Here is a 12,168-nt window from a genome sequence, read left to right as displayed (position 1 = left end):
ACATAGGTGTTAAAGTTAAAGTTGGTGATATTATCTAAACGAATGTGCTAATTAAGAATCGATGGTAGGGCACTCAAGGTATAGCTTTAGTGGGTTTTTTTTTTATTTTTTTAAATTTTTTTTTTATATAATGGAAATAGGTGGGAAAAGGAAAATCTTTATAATTTATTGGGAAAAGAAAAAAAGAGGAAGGGGGAAACAGAAAGGGGGTGGGGATGGGGGAGGGAGCTCACGACCTAAAGTTGTTGAATTCAATATTCAGTCCGGAAGGCTGTAAAGTCCCTAGTCGGAAGATGAGGTGTTGTTCCTCCAGTTTGCGTTGGGCTTCACTGGAACAATGCAGCAAGCCAAGGACAGACATGTGGGCAAGAGAGCAGGGTGGAGTGTTAAAATGGCAAGCGACAGGGAGGTTTGGGTCATTCTTGCGGACAGACCGCAGGTGTTCTGCAAAGCGGTCGCCCAGTTTACGTTTGGTCTCTCCAATGTAGAGGAGACCACATTGGGAGCAACGAATGCAGTAGACTAAGTTGGGGGAAATGCAAGTGAAATGCTGCTTCACTTGAAAGGAGTGTTTGGGTCCTTGGACGGTGAGGAGAGAGGAAGTGAAGGGGCAGGTGTTGCATCTTTTGCGTGGGCAAGGGGTTGTGCCATAGGAGGGGGTTGAGGAGTAGGGGGTGATGGAGGAGTGGACCAGGGTGTCCCGGAGGGAGCGATCCCTACGGAATGCCGATAAGGGGGGTGAAGGGAAGATGTGTTTGGTAGTGGCATCATGCTGAAGTTGGCGGAAATGGCGGAGGATGATCCTTTGAATGCGGAGGCTGGTGGGGTGATAAGTGAGGACAAGGGGGACCCTATCATGTTTCTGGGAGGGAGGAGAAGGAGTGAGGGCGGATGCGCGGGAGATGGGCCGGACACGGTTGAGGGCCCTGTCAACGACCGTGGGTGGAAAACCTCGGTTAAGGAAGAAGGAGGACATGTCAGAGGAACTGTTTTTGAATGTAGCATCATCGGAACAGATGCGACGGAGGCGAAGGAACTGAGAGAATGGGATGGAGTCCTTACAGGAAGTGGGGTGTGAGGAGCTGTAGTCGAGATAGCTGTGGGAGTCGGTGGGTTTGTAATGGATATTGGTGGACAGTCTGCTTCCAATCTCCACCCCTCCATCATTTTCACGTGGTCCATCTCTGACACTTCCCTTCCCTTCCTTGACCTCTCTGTCTCAATCTCTGGTGATAGACTGTCCACCAATATCCATTACAAACCCACCGACTCCCACAGCTATCTCGACTACAGCTCCTCACACCCCACTTCCTGTAAGGACTCCATCCCATTCTCTCAGTTCCTTCGCCTCCGTCGCATCTGTTCCGATGATGCTACATTCAAAAACAGTTCCTCTGACATGTCCTCCTTCTTCCTTAACCGAGGTTTTCCACCCACGGTCGTTGACAGGGCCCTCAACCGTGTCCGGCCCATCTCCCGCGCATCCGCCCTCACTCCTTCTCCTCCCTCCCAGAAACATGATAGGGTCCCCCTTGTCCTCACTTATCACCCCACCAGCCTCCGCATTCAAAGGATCATCCTCCGCCATTTCCGCCAACTTCAGCATGATGCCACTACCAAACACATCTTCCCTTCACCCCCCTTATCGGCATTCCGTAGGGATCGCTCCCTCCGGGACACCCTGGTCCACTCCTCCATCACCCCCTACTCCTCAACCCCCTCCTATGGCACAACCCCTTGCCCACGCAAAAGATGCAACACCTGCCCCTTCACTTCCTCTCTCCTCACCGTCCAAGGACCCAAACACTCCTTTCAAGTGAAGCAGCATTTCACTTGCATTTCCCCCAACTTAGTCTACTGCATTCGTTGCTCCCAATGTGGTCTCCTCTACATTGGAGAGACCAAACGTAAACTGGGCGACCGCTTTGCAGAACACCTGCGGTCTGTCCGCAAGAATGACCCAAACCTCCCTGTCGCTTGCCATTTTAACACTCCACCCTGCTCTCTTGCCCACATGTCTGTCCTTGGCTTGCTGCATTGTTCCAGTGAAGCCCAACGCAAACTGGAGGAACAACACCTCATCTTCCGACTAGGGACTTTACAGCCTTCCGGACTGAATATTGAATTCAACAACTTTAGGTCGTGAGCTCCCTCCCCCATCCCCACCCCCTTTCTGTTTCCCCCTTCCTCTTTTTTTCTTTTCCCAATAAATTATAAAGATTTTCCTTTTCCCACCTATTTCCATTATATAAAAAAAAAATTTAAAAAAAAAATTTAAAAAAATAAAAAAAACCCACTAAAGCTATACCTTGAGTGCCCTACCATCCATTCTTAATTAGCACATTCGTTTAGATAATATCACCAACTTTAACTTTAACACCTATGTGTTCTATTGTACTATTGTGGTTGACATCTTTTGATGATCTGCTTCTATCACTGCTTGTTTGTCCCTACAACCACACCAACCCCCTCCACCTCTCTGTCTCTCTATCTCTCCGCCCCCCACACACACACCTTAAACCAGCTTATATTTCAGCTCTTTCCTGGACTCGAACTCAAGTTCTGTCGAAGGGTCATGAGGACTCGAAACGTCAACTCTTTTCTTCTCCGCCGATGCTGCCAGACCTGCTGAGTTTTTCCAGGTAATTCTGTTTTTGTTTTATATATTAAATCAGTCAGCTGACTCTAGGATAATCTGGTACAAATAAGGGTGTGTTATAAATGTTTCGGGAAGAGTTAAGAGGAAAACCATAAAAGATATCATCAGTAAATAAAAGATGCTTTGTGCAGATTTGTTGAAGGATGATTAACCAGACATAGGTAGAGTGTATCGGTATTATGGTAGAAGGATGTAATTAAACATATAAAGTATGCAGAAGTCCTTGAGGACTTTAACCTAGCAGTGGACTTTGGATGTCCTGAAGAAATCCCTAGTACGTGACTTATAATATTATTATTGGTGCCTATAACTCAGGTGCACTGCATTTAAGACATTGTGTTTTATTATCTCATTATCCTGATTTAATAAGAAGTATTAATCAGATCTTTGTATGTTTCATAGATCTCAAACCTGTATTAGAGATATTTGATATATCCACAACGACAAGAGGAACTTATGCCGATATCCTATGTAAACTTAGCACACCTATATTTTGTCCATAGTTAGAAAAGATTAAAGATCATGTAGCTGCAATACTGAGATTTTAATTTCTAACACCTATGTGACAAAGGAGAGGTGGATAGAGAGAAAGATATAGTCATTTCCTTCCTCATTCTAATTTGATTTTTTTTAAATAAGGTGAATTTTGAGAGGAAAAGAAGCTGCTTTTGGGAAAATATGTAAGAAAGGAGGGTAAGATATTTGGGAGGAGGAAAGTAGTCAGATCTTACATTAATAACTAAAATATTCATCATATGCCTCATAACGTGAAATTTGTGCATATCTGTTATATTTTTAGGTAGATCCTGTTCCATTCTATGACATGTGCCTGAATGACATGTGTGAATCATCAGATCTTCAGCCAGGCTGTAACTTAGCAGCTGCCTTTGTCCACTTATGCAACAGGAATTTTGTCCCTCTGGAAATTCCATCACAATGTGGTAAACTTGGCTAATTTTCATTGATCAGTTGATGAAATGCTAATGTCAAATCAAAAGAAGGTACTGTAATAACTGGGCCTTTTCTTGGAAGTTAGAAAACTGGCTAATAGCACTGCCTTTTCAAAGAGGCAGTGGAAGCGTTATTCTTTGTGGCTGTGTGACACCCCATTTAGCTTTTCCAGTCTTTAAAGGATCCTTACCAGTTACTGCTGTGGGGCCCCTTGGTACAGTACCTCACAGTTCTCTCAGCAGAAGGAGAAACAGCAATAGCCATCTTATCTTGTATTGCATCAAGCAGGGTAGTGACTGAGGGAAGGAAATAAATGCCTCTGTTCCCTTTATCCATACCTGTCTTCTAAATAAGTAGCATTTTATTTTGAGGGCTAGTGAAATGCTCCAGAAATCAATTTTTAAGAACATGGAGTATATTCCCCTACTTGCATTAATATTAGTGAGAAACTTGACGTTTTGTTTCAGGGTAATCATAGAATCTTACAGCACAGAGGGAGGTCATTCGGCTCATTGTATCTGTGCCATCTCTTTGAAAGAGCTATCCAATCAGTCCCAATCCCTTGTTGTTTCTCCATAACACTGCAATTTTCTCTCATTCAAGTTTTTATCCAATTCACTTTTGAGAGGTATTATTCAGCCAGTCACTACGCTTTTCAGCAATGCATTGCAGAGCATAAGAATTTGCAACATAAAAGACATTCTCTGTATATAGCCTCTGGTTCTTTAGCCAATTAGTGTAAACCTGTGTCCACTGGTTAACAACCCTTCAACCACAGGAAGCAGCTTCCCCTTACTTACTTTACCAAAACCTTTCGTGAATTTGAACACATTTGTTAAATCTTCCTTTAACCTTCTCTGCTCTTAAGGAGCATAACCCAAGCTTCTCTCATCTCTTTTAGAAATCTTGCCTGTACCCTCTCTAAGACCAGGGAATTGGCAGGTTGGGGAGGTTGAGTGGGATGATACAGCTGGCACAGTTTAACACAAGTGGCCTAAGGAGAGCTCAAACAAGACAGAAACCTCCCATTGGGTAGAAGAGTGAGCATTATCAAATTTTACTCCATTACTTCTGTAATGATAATGACTGGAGCAAAGACATTTTCAGACGAGAACAATAACTTGTTACTTGTTTTAAGTACCATCTTAAAGGAGTAGAGATAGGTGGAAAGATTTAGGAAGGGAATTCCAGAGCTTAGGGACCAGATAGCTGAAGCCACAGCCACCGATGGTGAAGCAGTTAAAATTAGTGATGCTCAAGAGACCAGAATTAGAGGAGCACAGATATCTCAGAGGGTTGTGGGGCTGCTGGAGATTACAGGAATGGGGAAGGGTTTGAAAAAAAGGATGAAAATTTTCAAATCAAGGCACTACCTAACTGAAAGCGAATGTAGGCCAGGAAGTTGGTTGGTTGGGTAGAATGAGATGGGTAGAGTAAGATAGGTAGGTGGGTGAGCTGGGTAGTCAGTGGGTCGGGGGGGTGCTCAGGGGATAGGGCATTGGGTGGGTAGTTGGGTGGCCGGGGGTCAGTACTGTAATCAGGTGGACAGGAGAGATAACCAGGGAAAGTAGTCGTGGGTTCAAGGGGTAAGTCGGTGGGTCAGTGTGAGTGATTAGGGGTCAGTTGTAGAGGTGCCCAGGAGTTAGGCTAGGTTTTATTCTGTCTACATTTTATTTTTCTGGGGTGAATGGGATTTGGAGCAAGATTGGAAATGGGCAGCAGAGCTGTGGATGAAAAAATTATAAAAAGATGGAACTTCCGATGTGATGCACAATCTGGAGCTTGTAGTTTCCTAGTACATGACGTGGAGGGTTATATAAATATTGTCGAAACTGTTCTAGTTTCGTGAAATAATCATTTATGACATCTCTGAGGGTCATTTTATTTTTCTATGGCTGTTGCAATAAGTATTTCTGAGTATCAATCAGTGGTGTAATCTGAGGACTCAAATTAACAGTATCCAGCAGTGGGGGTCTCTCCATAGTGGCAGGCAAAGTTTTACTCTGCTATTCTGTACTCAGATTGTTTTCTTCTTACAGTGGCTGGCAAGGATAGTGACAGCATGCAAAACGATGATGTGGTAGATAACAAGCAATGGCTGACTGTAAAACCAGCAGACGTCCTCTTCATTATTGAAGAGAGGGACTGCAATAAGCCGATTGTTACAAAGCTTCCTTCACTTATTAATTCATTGGTTGAAACCTTCAAAAAACAAGGTAATTTTCCCTTTCTGTTTTAATTTATTAAGCACATAACTGGCTTACTTGGTGAAAGCAAGAGCTAGAGAAGGTGATGGAAGAGGGTGGTGAAACATTGAGACCAGTACTGGGGAGCAATGAATAAAGAGCGGAGCTCTGAAATTCTGATGTTGCTTTTGCGCTGTCGGAATTGAAGTGGGGTGATTTCCGCCTACCATGACATCCTTGCCATGACTTGTTCCTAAATTTTGGAATTCGCCCAGTTGAATTTAATAAGACTGTCTATAAGAATTTAATATCGACTCTCTAAAGCTAATGGCACGGATCTTCTGAGTGGCAATCATCGTTGGATTGTCACTGTGTCCGGAAATTTTCCCAACCCAATGCTGCTCCGCATCTCTACAGGGGTCTTCCAAGCCCAGCAGTCCCAGAGTCCCAGAGATGAGAAGTGCCACATTCCTCACAGAATTCCATCAAACTGTAGTAGAACCAGGGGAAGAAAAGACATGTCACCTTTTTTACGACACTAACTGCCGTATGGTAAGTTTAAAGGTCCAGTTTAAAGGCAAGTGAGTGAAAGGTTGGTTGGCTGGGTAGAGTGAGATGGGTAGAGTGAGATAGGTAGGTGGGTGAGCTGGGTAGTCAGTGGGTCAGGGGGGGTGCTCAGGTGATAGGGCATTGGGTGGGTAGTTGGGTGGCCGGGGGTCAGTACTGTAGTCAGGTGGACAGGAGAGACAACCAGGGAAAGTAGTCGTGGGTTCGAGGGGAAGTTGGTGGGTCAGTGTGAGTGATTAGGGGTCAGTTGTGGAGGTGCCCAGGAGTTAGGCTAGGTTTTATTCTGTCTAATACTTCCTGGTTAACTATTCAGGAAAGTACCACAGAACTGTCCCAAGTCTCTGATTCTAGCTCAGAGTCGGAGACATTCACGTAGGGTGCTGGGGAGCAGGAAGTTGAAACTTCCCGGGCAGTTCCCACAGAGGTTCGTACATCAGGACTTCCACAGGGCCACGACGTGCATCTCAGTCATATGCCTGGTCTCTGACAATACAGAGACCAGAATATTTGTTCTATCGACTGTCTAAAGCTAACCTGCAATGCTTCAGATGGCCTTGCTTTCTAGTAAAACATCATCTAGTAAAACATCATGCTTCTTTCTTTCCCTCCTCTTCCTGCTCCTGTCTCCAGGATGTTTAGAAATATCCTTAGGGAACACCATGGGCAGGTGAGGAGAGGTGGGTTTGAGCACATGCAGCAAGTTAAATCTCCTAAAAGTGACATCAGATAAGGATCCTGACATCATCCCACCCTCTTCCGGGTTTCACCCAGGCGAATTTGAAGATGAACGGGGGAACTTCTGTTCAGCTGTTGATCCTGCATTTAACTATTCAAATAGGCCATTAAATTCTGTTTCAACCAAAGATTCTGGCTTTAACAGACAGAGAATCTATTTCCCGAGCTGTCATCAAGGCAAGTGCACAGTTGGAAGAGCATCTTCAGTGAAACTGACAGGCTGGGAAGCATTTGGTCAGTGAAACTGAAGAGCTCCAGCTATGGCCAGGTGAAATGCTGCTGCTCACAGCAATTCTTCTCAGATGATTGCCATCTTCTTGGAAGTCACTTCACCTGTCTCGCACTTCACTTCACCTTGATATGGTCTTCCCTGCTGTCAGCCTTCACCACAGCATGGGAGCAGCTTATGCAGCTCAACCTTGCACCTCTGATGAAGAACAAGAGGAGCAGCAACACTGACATCAACAACACCTGCAGCAGGAGTAAAACTACCAGCAACACCAACTGCCTTCTCCCCAGTCACATCCCTCTCCACAGGGTTGAGGATGAACTTGGAGATCCAGCTGGGAGGAGTGTGACCTCCCAGACCAGGGTCAAAAGGCAGAATGTCAGCTGTCTGTACAAGTGTGAGCAGCAGCAGCTCAGGAGGCTCAGGATTTCATGGCAGGTCATTGCTGACATCGGCAGCCTCCGGGAACAAGACCTCCATCCCAGTCAACCAGGCGGGCACACGTTGCCAGTTATTGTCAAGGTTCTTCCCCGGCCTCTGCCTGTGTCCGAGATTGGGTACTCTCTTCTCTAGCAAGGAGAAAATGCAGAGCCGTAGGTGTGGGAAATGGACTGTGTGGAGAGGAGGGAAGTGCAACATTTGTGGAGGGTAACTGTGAGACTTGGGTGTGTGAGAGCAATAGGATAAAGGTGAATGTAAGTGTTGGCTATTCAGATGGGGAATGTGAGGAAGTGCCAGGAGAAGAATAAGAGGAGCTGCAAGGCATGTTTATGTGGGCAATATTGTGTAGGAGAATGCTGGGAAAGTCAGAATGTGGGCTTGGCAACTGAAAAGTGTTTTGTCATTCACCATCCCTGACCTCCTGAAGCCCTGGTGAACAGCCTCCAGGTTGCAGGGACGACAATCCTGCTGCTGACTTCCTCAGCCACTTCTTTCCACACCTGCTCAATTTGAAAGGTTGTCCTCTTCCTCCCATTCTTGGGAAATATCACCTCACTGCAGTCGCTCTGATACCACAGCAGGACCTCTAGGTAAGAATGAGAGATCCGGGAGCTGCCTCCATTCTTGTGCGGCCTCAAAAATTGATGTACAGGTGATCAATTCTAACCTATCCCGGGGTCCATTCAATTAGAAATCCTTCCTTTAACAGATCCCACCCATCCTTTGAGTGGTCAAGGAACTAATAAGTGGAATGCTAATATTGTGGCTCAGTTAAAGAGCCTCAGTAGAGCCCACTCCTTCACCATTCAGGAAGAGGTGCTAATTGCCATTTGGCCAGGGACCAAGGGAAGAATCTTCAACACTTTAAATATTTTCAGGTGTCGGAACCATTTAACACCACTTGTGTTGAAGGTGCACCTGTTGTCTATTTTATATCTCTCAGACCTATGCAAAGGTGATGCTAGTGTCTATGTGTGTGACATGTTTTATTCACAGTGCTTTAAAATGTCTACTCCATGCTTCTAGATCAGGCTTCAAGCTCTTCTATAGTTTGTTTAATTTTTCCTGAGTCCACACCCAGGCTTAACCTGCTTAACCTCAAGCACAGTCACCATCAATAGTAAACAAACTCACAAAATCAAACAAAGAACAATTGAACACTACAGTGCCTGTGGCCCAATCTTATGGGAAGCAGGCATAGAAACATAGAAACTAGGAGCAGGAGTAGGCCATTCGGCCCTTCGAGTCCGCTCCACCATTCATTACGATCATGGCTGATCATCCAACTCAATAATCTGCTCCCGCTTTCTTCCCATACCCTTTGATCCCTTTCACCCCAAGGACAATTAAAGGCCACATCCGCACTCGCCATCCAATTAAGGACTGCAGACGGGACACCAATGAGGCCCTGTCAAAAGGCTTCTGTGGGATTAATAAAAATGAAGGCCCAGAGCTGTTAGGGCCATCAGTTGATGGGGCATCCATTGCACAGGAATGGTTTTAGCCACGGTTGTGCCCACTTCAACCTTGTAGCCCTGTGGAGAGCAGTCTCCTCTGTCTCTCCGACCTCCTTTCATGAAGCCACCTCCAAAGCGCTGCTGGGCTCCTGATACAGTGCGGGACCTGCATGCCTGCCATTGCTGCACACAATTAAAGGCTAAATGCCCTTTTTAATACTTTGAACATCTACCTGCCATTACTTCAGGGTGCCCTCCAGGAAAATCTCCTAGAGTTGGGAACATATCGGGGAATGGATCCAATGTGCCTTGGCTTTCCACGCACCCTCTCTCTCCCGCCTCCAAAGCCACTTCCACGGGGCCAGGAAGATTCTGCCCTACCCCTTTAAAATTGACCCCCACCCGTTGCTGGACAGGTGGGAAGAAGGATTTCCCTGTCTGAAACTGCTGAGAGGCAGATTGCAACATTTTCTTTCAGCAGCTCACTTAAGCTGGATTTCTGGGCCAGCAGCTTTGGCCCTGATCTGTCTTTTGTAAAAAAAAATACAACACTTTGGCAGGAGACTTGGAGAATTCAGGCTAATATTATCCTGGAGTTCATCACCATAATTACATTATAAGTATTGTTACATTAATCGGTATTTATTTGGAAAGGATAGCACCAGAAATAATGCTGCTAATTTCACAAGCTGCAGGAGAAGAGAGCATGACCCATGTGAATATCCAGTATTGGCTTTCTTCCCCAGGAATCACAGATGTGAAATTTGGTTTCATTGGCTTTGGTGATGTTGGAGTTCACGAGCAGCACCTCCTCACTGTGAAGAGAGAGCACTCGACTTCTTCATCCTGGCACTTGGAAAAGGAACTGGGGTAAGGCTGCAAAACGTGGAACTGAAGCCTTTGCAAGAGGATCACTATTACTAAAGAGGATATGTTTAGACTATAAACGTATCCTATATTCCCAGGAAGAAAATATTCTTTGGGAATGTCCTTACAACAGAGCTTGGCTGTTAGAAAGTACTATTTAATTGGATAAAAGCAAAATACTGTGGATGCTGGAAATCTGAAACAAAACTGAAACTATTTAATGGGTGCTAGGTATTTTAATGATATATAAGAAAGCACTTCAAAATCTTTATTTTAAAATGTTCAACCATCAAGGTGCTGAAGAAGATTTCTTAAAGCTGTGCTCCATGCATAGTCAGTGGGATGATGCTGTCAGATTAAAAGCAGTCCTTACAATCTCTGTTATAGCCTCACACTGGATAAAGTCAATTCTAAATTTCTTGCCCAACCAATGGATAAACAACTTCACCCTGATTCTCCAGTCTCCTCCTCCTGTGAAACCACAAGGGAAGTGGCCTCAATGACCAAAAACGACCTCAATGCTATTTGTGGGGAGTTTCTAACAATGAAAAACCAAAGCCCCATGTCTTTTCCCAACCCTGGAGACTCCAGTGTACTTCAGTCCAGCCTCTCATCAAGAGCTCAGTCTCTCACCCGCAACATGGTTCAGCCCCATCTCCCTTTATTAGCCGCTTCTCCCTCTTACGAATTTTCTGAATTTACTTACTATGTTATTTGCCCAGCATTAAATTGGCTAACCCGATCATGATTTCATGAAAACAAGATCTTAAATCTCAACTGTCCCCAACCTGCTTACAACCTGTCCAAATGTGGTTCTAATGAAGGCAGGTCTTGGGAGGGCAACCAGTCTGCTCTCAGGAGATTGAGATTTGGATTAATCACTGTTTGAACCTGACACTGTGGGGCCCACATACACAGCAAGAATAGCATGTACACTTGCTTCCTGCAGACCTAGATACCACTGGTTTCTGTAGAGACAGGAGGAAAGCCTTGGAGCTTCCACTGCCAGCCCCTGCCCTGCCAACCCCCACAAAGAGACACCTGTAAAATGTCAGTGGGGATCAGCTGGAAGTAGTTCACATGCCCCTTCTTTCAGAATTTGCCATGTCATCAGGGGGACCTGAAGGGTTCCAACCCAAATTCCATCCCAAAGAAGGTCGGGAGTTCTACCCTTACGTATTCTGATTGATGTGATTAGACTCATCACTAACCAGGGATTGGATAGGAGAGTCCAGTAAAAATGTTAACTATTTCAACACTGAATGCCTTACTCCTGTTTTATCTGTAGCAGCAACCTGACATTCACCCGCAATATATCTCTCAATGCACCAGCTGCCGTGAAACTGGTAGCACAGTGGCCTTTCCGTAAGGAAGCCACCAAGAGTGCCATTCTTCTGACTTGTTCCAGCTGTCATCGAAATGACAAGGTAACTTCATAATAATTACACCACAGATACTGAGGCTTGTCATGCTTGTCTGAGTGAATACTCACTGCCAGTGTTATATCACAGAGGAAAAATAATATCTGTATTTCATTGCATTGGTTATTTTGAATGCTGATTTCTCATGACACCTTAAAGTAGCTGTAACAACCGGAAATCTACACAGATGTGAATGAGGCTTTCTGGTTGATTTTGTTATTTTTTTATTCAGTCATGGGATGTGGGCATCACTGGCTAGGCCAGCATTTATTGCCCATCCCTAGTTGCCCTTGAGAAGGTGGTGGTGAGCTGCCTCCTTGAACCACTGCAGTCCATGTGGTATAGGTACACCCACAGCACTGTTAGGGAGGGCGTTCCAGGATTTTGACCCAGCGACAGTGAAGGAACGGCAATATATTTCCAAGTTAGGATGGTGATTGGCCTGGAGAGGAAGTTCCAGGTGGTGGAGTTTCAATGTCCCTGCTGCTCTTGTTCTTCTAGATGTAGAGATCACAAGTTTGGAAAGTACCAGGGTAATTGGACTGGCAGAATGAGTTTAATCCAATTAAACAATCCTGACTGATTTACTTATGGTTCTTCCTATTGCAGAACCATTTCAAGTGGAATAGTTGCAGCATATGAGGGTTTCCACTGC

General features: G+C 45.0%; 1 protein-coding gene across 1 annotated transcript in view; it reads left to right on the top strand.

The window, feature by feature from the left end:
* LOC121287955 overlaps positions 1–12,168 on the top strand; it is a 387,185-nt gene that overhangs the window by 364,262 nt on the left and 10,755 nt on the right. Inside the window, exons 72-75 of the mRNA XM_041206118.1 lie at positions 3,459–3,600; positions 5,650–5,826; positions 9,972–10,095; positions 11,381–11,519. Coding sequence (XP_041062052.1) covers positions 3,459–3,600; positions 5,650–5,826; positions 9,972–10,095; positions 11,381–11,519 — 582 coding nt within the window. The remainder of the gene's footprint in view (positions 1–3,458; positions 3,601–5,649; positions 5,827–9,971; positions 10,096–11,380; positions 11,520–12,168) is intronic.

This window comes from Carcharodon carcharias, chromosome 15 (assembly GCF_017639515.1).
Source record: "Carcharodon carcharias isolate sCarCar2 chromosome 15, sCarCar2.pri, whole genome shotgun sequence".
Taxonomy (NCBI): Eukaryota; Metazoa; Chordata; class Chondrichthyes; order Lamniformes; family Lamnidae; genus Carcharodon; species Carcharodon carcharias.
Note: the sequence above shows the minus strand (reverse complement) of the source record. Positions and strands in the feature narration are given on the sequence as shown.